This window comes from Heteronotia binoei, chromosome 1, assembly GCF_032191835.1.
Source record: "Heteronotia binoei isolate CCM8104 ecotype False Entrance Well chromosome 1, APGP_CSIRO_Hbin_v1, whole genome shotgun sequence".
In the NCBI taxonomy this organism is placed as follows: domain Eukaryota; kingdom Metazoa; phylum Chordata; class Lepidosauria; order Squamata; family Gekkonidae; genus Heteronotia; species Heteronotia binoei.
The window spans coordinates 222,038,829-222,051,225 of NC_083223.1; the positions used below are offsets into that span (position 1 = coordinate 222,038,829).

A 12,397-nucleotide genomic window follows, 5' to 3' on the forward strand; every position below is an offset into this window, starting at 1 on the left:
CCCCCATCCTTGCACAGCAACCAAATCTAATTGTCAATAGCTTATCTGCACCCATGTTCTGCTGCTGGGATCAGCAGCTGGGGGGCACACAGCATCACTCAGGGGCTATCAATCGTAACACCATATTACCCACATTCATTGAAAGAAAGCACAGCAACCCCAAGCTCTCTTGAGGATCACACAGCTACCTGAAAACATTTTATCTTAACAGTGTAAAACACTGCTCTTCAAACAGAAGACACCATCCATCTATTCTAGACACATCCAAGGAATGGCTAGAGGGCAAACAGTGTGGCAACAACCTTAAGCAGATCTGGATCTGATCAGTATCTGAAAGGCAGAATGATTGCCTAGGGACTTTATGCACTTTAAGTACCCTGAAGGAAAACAGGTGATGGAATATAAATACATTTAATTTAATAAGTAAATAAAGCATCAAAAGACCCCAAAGAACTCTTGGATTCCCTACTGCAATTTATAGTCAACTACCTATTTTATCAAGTAATGTGCACTGATTTTTAATGCATGTGAGAGATTTTTTGTCTGAAAAGCAAGTTAAGATAAAGTAATTTAATGCACAGGATACATATATGCATACATAGTCCTCTCTCAGTTCTCTCTCTCTCACACACACACACACACATATATATGTATAAACTTGTTCAATCGCACAGATTTTTTAAAGAGGGGGGAAAAACACTACGCTGTCTCAGTAGTAGTATCTCCAGTTATTGTACCATGCATGCGTGCACACACTGATCTTTAGTACTCCAACCGCCCTCAGTCCAAACCTCTATAACCAACATCTACTACACTTTTTGACAACCTCACAGCGCACAAGGATGACCCTCCACACACACATTCAGTGTATCCTACTGATGCTAGCCATCCCCCATTATTGTACTCCCAGGGCCATGCCATGCTATACTATGCCAGGGCTACACACCCACATTCTTCGGAGAGTGAAACCCACGCACCGGGCCATCTTCTGCCCACGCCTCTCACGCTACCCCTTTTGCTTCATCCCGCCCTAATCTGAACGGCGAGACCCGCCTGGCTAGCTGCCCACCCCCACCCCCGTCCCCTCCACCTCTCACCTGGGCACACAGCTAGGAGCCGACCGATCGATCTCCCAGGTGGCGAAAAGGTTCATGGGCACCGGGACCGGCCCGAGACCCCCAGAGACTCCCGACGTTACCCCGCACGGACCCGCTGGGGACCCGGCCACGCCGGCAGCCCCCCCGGGCCCGGACCCCAAGGAGCCCCCTGCTGCTGCTGCTGCCGCCATCGTGCCGCTACCCTACGCTGGGAGGAGAGGTAGGGGGCTGCCCGGACCCTCGGCCCAACCCCGACCTCCGCCTCACAGCCCAGGCGGGGTGGGGCCGCTCGTTCGTCAGCCAATCGAGCGAGAGGGGGGCGAAACTTGCGGAGTCTACAGACCAACCACAGGGTGGAGAGGAGGGACTAGGGTCAGAGCCATAGCCAATCTGAGCTCGAGAGGCAGGCTTTGAAGGGAAGGCTTGACTAGGTGTGGTCTCGGGTAGGGAGAGCGAGGGGAGGAGAAAGAACCTTTAAAGAGCGGATTGGAGGTGAATGACGTGAAGCTCACCCAATAAAGAGAGAGAACCAAAGATAAAACTATTCTTAGTATTATTGCTATTATCGTCATCACAATTGTGTTGTTGCTGTTTGTTGTTAGGCTTTTTTTAGGCTATTGCAATAATTAACATTTGTTTTAATACTTGATATCGATGGCTCTACTAATATCTTAGGTTATTTAACATAGATATTCAAGTTCACAAAGTGTTGTATTCAAAGATGAAGGGAATGTCAAGTTGCCTTTGCATTCCCGGGCAGCTGCATTACTTTTCTTTCATTAGAAACTGTGAATTCTCTCCTGCCCACTCAACGCTAATTCTCCTATTAGCTTGTCCAATGTGGTGTCCTGCATAAGTTTCAGTTTCTGGGTTAGCTCCCCCCCCCCCCCCGGCCCTGTTGCTGGGGAACTCAGTGCTGATTTGTCTATACAGAAAAATTATTTTACTTAAAACCATGCCTTTGCTGGATTGGGGAAATTATTTTGTTGTTATCAGGGTGCTTTTTGTAGAAAAAGTCCAGCAGAAACTCATTTGTATATTAGGCCACAACCCCTGACATCACCATTGTTTAGGAACTTGATGGTGGCCAAGATAAAGTCAACTGAAAATTATATGTTGACATACCTATTATTTGTCAACGAATTTGAAAAATGCAACAGTGGCCACAGGATTGGAAAAGATCAGTTTATATTCCAATCCCAAAGAAGGGTAATGCCAAAGAATGTTCAAACTATTGCACCATTGCACTAATTTCACATGCCAGCAAGGTCATGTTAAAGATCCTACAAGCAAGGCTTCAGCAGTATGTCAATCGAGAACTACCAGAAGTTCATGCTAGGTTTCGAAGAGGTAGAGGAACTAGAGATCAGATTGCCAACATTCGCTGGATTATGGAGAAAGCACAGGAGTATCAGAAAAAGTCTATTTCTGTTCCATTATGTGGATCACAACAAACTGTGGCAAGTCCTTACAGAGATGGGAGTACCAGACCACCTCACATGTCTCCTGAGAAACCTGTATAAGAGTCAAGAAGCAATTGTCAAAATGGGATATGGAACAATTGGTTGGTTTAGAATAGGAAAAGGAATTCGACAAGGATGTATATTATCACCCTGCTTATTTAATTTATATGCAGAGTATATCATGCGGAATGCTGGCCTGGATGAAGCAGAATCCAGAATTAAGATTGCTGGGAAAAACATCAACCACCTCAGATACGCAGATGATACCACTCTAATGGCAGAAAGTGAGGAGGACCTAAAGAACCTCTTGTTGAGGGTGAAAGAGGAGAGCACAAAAGTAGGCTTGAAACTCAACATCAAAAAAATTAAGATCATGGCATCTAGCCCCATCACACCATGGCAAATAGAAAGGGAAGACATGGAAGTAGTGACAGACTTCACATTTATAGGATCCAAAATCACTGCAGATGGTGACTGTAGCCATTAAATTAAAAGACATTTGCTCCTTGGGAGGACAGCTAGGGCGAACCTGGGCAGTGTAATAAAAAGTAGAGACATCACCCTGCCAACAAAAGTCCGTATAGTTAAAGCGATGGTATTCCCAGTAGTAATGTATGGCTGTGAGAGCTGGACCATAAGGAAGGCCGAGCGCAGAAGAATAGATGCTTTTGAACTGTGGTGCTGGAGAAGAATCTTGAGAATCCCGTGGACTGCAAGAAGATCAAATCAGTCAGTCCTAAGGGACTGTTCACTGGAAAGTCAGATGCTGAAGCTGAAGCTCAAATACTTTGGCCACCAAATGAGAAGGGAGCACTCACTGGAGAAGACCCTGATGCTAGGAAATAATAATAATAATAAAATTTTATTTATACCCCGCCCTCCCCACCGAGGCAGGCTCAGGGCAGCTTACAGAGTGTGGCAAAAGCCATGTTAAACAATAAAACAATTATACATTTCTGTACCATTTAAAATTTACCATTAAATTTACATAATATAAAAATCTAAAATCAATCTAAAATAATCTTATCTTATTGCTAACTCGATTGTTGATGTTAGTGATGGCATGGTGTTCATTTCAGGTTTCATCTTGGAAGGCTAGCCGGAAGAGGGTGGTTTTGCATGCCCTACGGAATTGGCTAATGTCCCGTAGGGCCCGCACCTCTTCCAGCAGCTGGTTCCACCATTGGGGTGCTTTTATAGAGAAGGCCTGTTCTCTGGTTATTTTTAGTTTGGCCTCCTTTGGCCCAGGTACTTCCAGAAGGTTTTGTGAGCTGGATCGCAGTGCTCTCTGGGGAACATATGGAGAGAGGCGGTCCCTAAGGTAAGCAGGTCCTCGGCCATATAGGGCTTTAAAGGTAATAACCAGCACCTTGTAACGAACTCGGTAAATAACTGGCAGCCAATGCAGTTCCCGCAGCCCAGCCCGCACATGTTCCCACCGGGGTAGGCCCAATAGCAGTCTGGCTGCTGCATTCTGCACTAGCTGCAGCTTCCGGGTTCGGCACAGGGGCAGCCCCATGTAGAGGGCAAGACAAAAGGCCAAAGAAGAAGGGGACGGCAAAAGATGAGATGGCTGGACAGTGTTACTGATGTAACAAACATGAATTTGAGCAGACTTTAGAGGATGGTGGAAGATAGGAGGGCCTGGCGTGACTTTGTCCATGGGGTCGCAAAGAGTCGGACTCGACTGTGCGACTGAACGACAACATACCTGTTATACCACATACAATGTTTTAATTTTATGTGTTTGGGAAGAAGTGATGAGAGAGATTGATGCTCTTAATACTAATCACACAGAATTTATTTTGTTTACTGGCTTATTTCAACTCTCTTCTGATTCCGCGCTCATGTGTAAGACCACCATCCACAATATGCTCACATTCAATGAAGCTGGACTTACTGATAAGCAGTGTTCCCTCTAAGCTGAGTTAGTGTGAGCTAGCTCACAGATTTTTGGCCTCCTGCTCGCACATTTTTGTCTTAGCTCAGGAAGGATGACCCAAGAGCACAATAATTTATGCAGTAGCTCACAACTTTAATGCCAGTAGCTCACAACTTTAATACCAGTAGTTCATAAAGCAGAATTTTTGCTCACAAGATTCTGCAGCTTAGAGGGAACATTACTGATAAGTAATCATTAGTATAACTGCATTGCCTGTGGATTACAATCACCTTTTCACTCTTTACAGCTATTTCACATTGTGTCAGTTGCATGGAAAGTGTATAATGTGCCTCTTTTTGCCATCGCTCTTGCTGCCAGTCCAGACAATGACTCATCATGTCCAGAAAGCCTTAGAGCATTCACAATTTAAAAAATCAATTCAGCATGCCAAAATCATCAGATTGCAAACCTGTTTTCTGAAGACAATGCAATAATTTAGTCTTCATGGCTAATTGAATTTGATTAGGGAGCTGCCTTATGCTTAGCCAGATCATTTCATTTCATTGGTCAAGATCAGTGTTATCTATTTTGAATAGGAAGGGCTCTCCAGGATCTCAGGTACAGGTCTTTCACACCCTTTAAAAAAACTAACTAGAGAAGCTGGAGATTGAATTCACAAGTTTCTATATGAAAAGTGGATGCACTACCACGGAACCATAGCCCGTTCCTGTACTAACTAGTGTGATGTCAACTCACCAAACAGGAGCAAGTTCTATTAGCCACGTCTTCAGAACATACACACACCATGTGAATTCATCATGTTTCTGTATTTTGGCTGCATGCACTTTAGCAATAAACCTATATTATGCCCTACAAAGCTATCCAAGGTGCTAGACTGGGAACAATGTTTTACTAAATACATATGTGTTGATTCATTTTCTCTACAAGTAGCAAACTGATTTTTTAAATTTTGTGTGCATGTGATTTTTTGGACATTCTAAAATTCTGCCTTTTTTCAGTTGCTTGCCAGTTCACTGTACTACTGTTTTCCAGAATATAGAGAGGGCAGAAAGAGAAGAATCTCTCTTCTAGGAGAGAAATGAAAATCCTGCATTGAAATCCCAGTTTGTATTTAATTTTTTCTTGAAGCCCTGTTTTGGAAAGAACTGGCAAGTTATTGTGGTGATGGCAATGCTAAGAATTGTAGTGTGATTCAGAATTAGTTATTACTACACACACGCATTATATAGGTGGGCGGGCACTGCTGTATCAGAAACTTGGTATTACTGATATTCTTTAACATTTGAAGTCACAGAGTGACCATGTTCTACCTGTGCTACAGCAGTTGCACTGGCTTCTGAATTGCTACTAGATTCAGTTTAGGGTGCTGGGATTATCTTTCAAAGCCTTTCTCAGCCAGAGACCCACCTTCCTGAAGGACCACTGATCTCCAGATGAGCCCCTCTACATGTTGACATTAAATAAGCAAAAACTAGACAGTTCCTTCTTGCCACCGGGTCAGACCCAAGAGGCAAGGAACAGAATGTTTTTAGTAATGGCATCGTCTTCCTGGAATCTACTTCCCAGGCAGGGGAGGAAAGCACTTCTCTAGTTTTCAGAGGTTGAAAAACATTCCTTTTGAACACATGAAGTTACCTTATTCTGAATCAGACCATTGATCCATTAAAGTCAATATAGTCTATTTAGATATGCAGGAACTCTCCCAGATTTCAGGTGGGGGTCTTTAACCACATCTGCTACCTGATCATTAACTGTAGATGCTGAGGATCAAAAGTGAGACCTTCTGTGATATCACTGAGCCATGGCCCTATTCCTGAAACAAGCAGTTAACCTGTAGTGAACACTCAGCTATTTACTGGATGCTCTTACTTTGACTATGTGTGACTTTTATGTTTGATATGACTGCTTGTTGTGTTTTAGTATTTTATATGTATTGTTTTATGCATTGTTATGTGCATTGATTTAATATATTATGAGATATGGGGTACTTTTTAGCTTGTTCAGCCTGATGATGTGAACAGAATCCTTGGAACAAAGCAGTAGACAAGTGCACCTTTAAGACCAACTAAGTTTTATTCAGAATGTAAGCTTTCGTATGCTCTTAAGCAGACTTCATCAGATTTTTGTCTGATTTTGTCTGATGAAGTCTGCTTAAGAGCATAAAAAAGCTTACATTCTGAATAAACTTAGTTGGTCTTAAAGGTGCACTTGTCTACTGCTTTGTTTTGTTGCTTCAGACCAACATGGCTGCCTAGTGGGATCTATCTGCATAGAATTCTTGGAAGTCTGAGACCTTCCACCCTTGCCTCTCCTGGCTGCTTAGTTCTGTTTGGGGAAGGAAGGATGGAAGAATAGATCCAGGAGACACTAAATGCCTCCTTGAGAGAGGTGAGGTGGTCATCCCTGCCTTGAAGTGGGGGGTGCTGCATCCACTCCTACTTTGGAGCCAGGAGATTTTAATAACTGTCACCCAATCTTAAACGTACTATTCTTGAGCAAGGTAATTGAAAAAGTGGTGGTTGGACAATGTAAGAGATTTCTGAATGAAGTAGATCATTTGCATCCATTCCAATCTGATTTCAGGCCCAGTTTAAAAAACTAAAATGGCTGTCATTGCCCTAGAGCAAGGGTGGCCAAACTGTGGATTTGAAAGTGGATTGAAACTGCATTATTTAGCATATGTGATCAAATCTGGCACTATCTATTGACAGCGCTATATTTATTTATTTATTTATTAGATTTTTAGCCTGCCCTTCCTGTAGAACAGGCTCAGGATGGGTTACATCATAAAAACAATCAACAGTTAAAAACCAATTTAAAATATATAAAATCTAAAATTACAGAGTAACAGTAGATACTAAAATGTCAAATTCTGCCTCACAAACATGGCTTATTGCCAAGGTCCAGCAGGTCCTACAGCACTGGGATGGAATGAAGGGGGGAGGCCAGTAACAAGTGACATCCACTGCCTCAGCTGAAAGCCTGGCGAAAGAGTTCTGTTTTACAGGCACTGCAGAATTGAAGCAGATCCCACAAGGCCCAGATCTCCAGGGGGAGCTCATTCCACCAGGCAGAGACCAGGGCCAAAAAGGCCCTGGCCCTCATAGAGGCCAGATGGACGTCTCTGGGGCTGGGTATCACCAAAAGTTGTTGGGCCAGGGTCACTGATTGTAAAGACCCACAGGGCTCATACTAGGCTTGCCAATCCCAGGTCCCAGCGGGGGTTCTCCCTCTTTCCCAGGCTCCTTCCCATCCCCAGTCAGCTGGATGGCAGGGGGAAGCCCCGCCCCCACAGGCACCATGTGACTTTTCACCTCTGGAGGCTTCAGTCTCTGATTGGAAAGGCTTCCTCTTGGGATGGTGTGTCTGTGTTACTTTGAAGAAGTTGGCAGCAACTAGTGAGTAGAGACGCCAATCCCTCGCTTCAGAGTTGCCAGAAATGGGATGGGGGGAGGGAAATTTCTGCTGGGTATTTCATTATTCCCTATGTGGAGATCGATTCTCATAGGGTATAATGAGGAATTGATCTGGAGGTATCGGGGGCTGTTTTTTGAGGTAGAGGCACCAAATTTTCAGTATAGCATCTAGTGCCTCTCCCCAAAATACCCCCCAAGTTTCAAAATGATTGGACCAGGGGGTCCAATTCTATGAGCCCCAAAAGAAGGTGCCCCAATCCTTCATTATTTCCTATGGAAGGAAGGCATTTAAAAAGGTGTGCTGTCCCTTTAAATGTGATGTCCAGAACTCCCTTGGAGTTCAATTATGCTTGTCACACCCTTGCTCCTGGCTCCACCCTCCAATGTTTCCTGGCTCCACCCGCAAAGTCCCCAGATATTTCTTGAATTGGACTTGGCAACCCTAGCTCATACAGGGAGAGGCGGTCCTGAAGGTATGCTGGCCACTGCCCGTATAGGGGGTTAAAAGTAAGTATCAGAGGAGTTTACATATATGACACCATCCCAGAAGTGGTTAGGCTTTAAAACTTTATTGTACTTTACCAATAACAGTTGCCTTTAAATTAAAATATCATACCCACCCCAGTTCCCTATGTAATCTCACAAAGGCAAGAACTCCAAGCGGCATTAGGGGGTTAGTGTGCTCCGCTCTTTTAACATGTCTGGGTTTATGGAGTTTACAAAGCTCCCCTAATAGTTGATAGGCTCCATGAGAAGTGCTTCTTAGATTTCGTGATGCCTAGAGGCTCATCTAAGCAGAACTCTAACCTCTAGTAAACTCTCTTCAGGCCTCATAAAACATATGATTACCAACAGGAGACTTCTGCACTTTATAGCCTTTCTTCCTTCTGGAAAAGGCAGCATGGAAGCCAAAGCTGAAGCAGTTGAGCAGCAGCAACTCTGCTAGTAAATAGCTGATGATGTGCTTTGCTCCAGGTGCCTTGAGACATGTGTATGCTGTACACATTTGTTCACTCTTGTGGGTCTGAATGATGCTGCTTACACCACATTTGATTTCCACCTTGTGCTCATCACTTGATCCAAAGTGCACTTTTACCTCAGGTGGTGCCAGGATAATTGGGCAATCCCAGCGGACAGATGCTTTTGTGTGAAACAGACCATCTTTGAATAGATTCATCACTATGGTTTTGTCCATAGCATCAATTAATGAGGATCACTGAAAGGCATACAAAGACTCTGCAGCAAGGTCACAACTTTCATTCAGGGAAAAACAGGAGAACCAAGAGTTTTGGAGTTGTGAGTTGCTTGAAAAAGAAGTATGTATGTAGACATTCCCCTGGAACCTGAAGCACATTTAGCAGTTTTGCTATATGAGTGTGTTTTTGTTTCCAAAAATGCTCTCTCTCTCTCTCTCTCTCTGTATGTGTGTGTGGGTGTGTATATAAAGTCTGTCTGTCTATCTATAGCATATATTATCAGAAGTCTTCCGATACACTTCTGTCCAAAAGAAAGTGTCACCAAGGAACTTCTCGGTGCCTGAGGAAGTTGGAAAAATTTAACATTATAAATCAGTTACCTCCAACTTTCTAACATACTTCTAAAAACCAAGGGAGCAAAAAAAAACCCCTTCAAAAGGCACAAGATCCATTTAATTACAAAAACAACAGAATCCTGTGGTAGCATACAGATTACTAAACCCCTGCTCCATTTGCATCTATTAGCTACCTTTAGCCTCACCCCTTGTCTTTTTCCTAATACCACCTAGTGTAACTTGCTTATAAGCAGGGGTGGCCAAACTGTGGCTCTTTCATATATATTGTGTGGCTCTTGAAGCCTCCACTGTCTTGTCAGCTGGCTTGGAGAAAGCATTTCTCTCTTTAAATCACTTCTCCAAGCCAAGCCAGCTGGTGGCTTGGAAAATGTATTTGAAGTTAAAATTGCTTTCTTTCCACCTCTCCCTCCCTCCATTTGCCTTCTTTCCTTCCTTTGCGGCTCTCAAACACTGACATTCGTGTCTTGCAGCTCTCAAACATCTGACGTTTATTCTATGTGGCTCTTATGTTAAGCAACTTTGGCCACCCCTGCTTATAAGAAATGCAAGAATTACAAGTCAGAGCACATTATAGTGCCAGCTTCCAAGAATTCAGGGTGGCACACATGGCTGTCCCTTCCCTCCTTCATTTTGCCCTCATAAGAACAACCATGGAAGCAGGCATAGGGTTGCAAGCCCACAGGTGATGCCTGGAGATCTCCCACTTTTACAACTAATCTCCAGCTGGCAGAGATCAGCTTCCCTGGAGAAAATGGCTGATTTGAAAGATGGACTCTATAGCATTGTACCATGCTGAGGCTCCTCCCCAAACCCCATCCTCTCCCAGATTCGCCCCCAAAGTCTCCAGGTATTTTCCAACACAGACTTGGCAACCCTAAGCAGGCTAGTCCTATGGCCAATGAGCTTTGTGGCTGAGGAGATCTGAACCCAGGTCTTCATCCAACATTCAAATGTTCTATACCACACTGGCTTATTATCCTCTGGTATCCCCTGGTGCCTCTGGAAGTAGTACTCCGCAGGGCCAAATGTCAGATTTCAGACATATTCTTTCAGGTCTGCTAGCATAGACAATATTTTAGAGAATTTCCTTGTAGGAATTTGTGAATTTTGTAACATTGTATGGTTGTCGCTGATCTGTGTCTGCACAGAGAAGGGAAAGATTGGAGAGAGCCAGTTAATTTTACAAATTCCGAATAAAAACAGCGGGGTATTTCTTTTTTATTAGAAGCAACCGAAATGTCACAAAATAGCATAACAAGCTGTTGCATTCTCAAGAACTCTTAACTGAGGTGGGTGTTCAGAAGAAAACAAAAACCAAACAAAAGAAGGGGGGAGGATGTTTCAGTGGATGATGGGAAATGTTCTCCATCTGCAGTGAAAATTTTCCTCATAGTGGTCTTATCCCTCTTGCAGAAAAGCCATACCAGTACATTTTATAATCTTCAAACCACCCCAGAATACACTGCCACACCTCTTTTATTTTTATTTTTTTGAGGCAGCATCTACATATATTTTAGGAAGGTGTTGTTTGCAAATGGTGAGGCATTCTGGTCTCTGAGGAACTCCCATTTCATGTGCAGCTCAACAATATGTGTGAGTTTGGGACTCCCAAAGAGTCTAATCTCAGCACTGGATACATCTCCAGTCTTTGTTCTGTTTGTCTCAGCACCTCCAACAGGGCATGCCCAATGGGTTATGTGACTAATAAGCAGATAATTCCATTCCTCATCAGAGGCACAAGGCTAGACATATCTAGCCTTATTCTTCTTATCTGCAAACACAGCCTTAGGATTTGCTGTACCAGCTACAACGAGGAAAGGGGCATCCGTTTGTGAGGCTGGATGCATACAACATATCTATTTCATCCAGTGGAGCTGCAATAGTCTATAATAAGCAGAAATCTTCTCTTTTTCAAAATGAGGGTTATCTGGCAATCACTTGATTCTTGCATAATTGAAACAATGAAATAAAATGCACACCATGGCAGCGTTCAAAGATGTGGGATGAGAGGAAAGCTGCTCTTCCCTACTAATTATCTGTTCCAGGTAATGTTTTAAAATGGGCAAAAGGGTAAGTGGGAGGTCAAAATCATCATAGTCTCATGCAGATACAAAAGGAAGGGGCATGCCCACAAGATCCCAGTGTCCTAGGGATGTGCTGCTAGCAGTGTTCCCTCTAAGCCAAGTCCGTGTGAGCTAGCTCACAGTTTTTAGCCTCCAGTTCACACATTTTTGTCAGCTCAGGAAGGATGGCCCCAGAGCAAGCTAATTTATGTAGTAGCTCACAACTTTAATGCCTGTAGGTCGCGAAGTAGAATTTTCACTCACAAGGCTCCACAGCTTAGAGGGAGTATTGGCTGTTAGTGATATGTTGAGAATTCTACAGGGATACTTTCCAACAGATCACTGCAAAAAGACCTTCAGGCAAACACTAGAAACAGATTTCCTCCAACTTATGGAATTCTCCAGCAAAGATATACAAATCACAAGACACTACTCTTGGGAGCAAATCCAGTGCTGAGTTTTGGCTAGGGTCTGAACCCCTTTAGATCCTCTTTTGGTCTAGCACAACTGGATGCAACAGAACAGGGCTATATATGTGTGGGTGGGTGTTTGTGTGTGTGTATGTACACACACACACACACATACATATTTAATCTTGGTGGCCAATTGAAACTGGTGAAACTCATTAGGGCATAGCCCTACAGAAGTTGGGAAAGCTATGCCTGCTATGCCTGCTGTTAGAGATTCAGGAGTCTCCTCCTCTTTTGGAGGTCACATGAAATCATTACACAGCCTCAGTTATGCTGGAAACCTTCAGCCTTGTTATCAGGATTTCACACTTCTCACAAAAACATCCAAACATATCACCAGAGAGAAGCACTGTGTTTGTTTCAGCAGATTCACAATATTTCAGTTGCACCAAGAGCAAGAACTGTTTCGCCCAATTCCAGGACTTCCATCAAC

The 12,397-nt window shown here is 43.6% G+C and overlaps 1 protein-coding gene across 3 annotated transcripts in view; it reads right to left on the minus strand.

Moving 5' to 3' along the window:
• The window catches only part of LOC132578161 (phosphofurin acidic cluster sorting protein 2-like), a 201,444-nt gene extending 200,046 nt beyond the window's left edge, over positions 1–1,398 (minus strand). For 2 of the 3 annotated variants that reach the window (XM_060248037.1, XM_060248029.1), the window contains exon 1: positions 1,098–1,393. In XM_060248037.1, coding sequence (XP_060104020.1) covers positions 1,098–1,288 — 191 coding nt within the window. In that variant the 5' untranslated portion in view covers positions 1,289–1,393. Of the gene's footprint in view, positions 1–1,097 lie in introns of all 3 variants that reach the window. The other variant, XM_060248047.1, reaches the window with a different exon arrangement.
• Between the last annotated feature and the right edge of the window lie 10,999 nt (positions 1,399–12,397).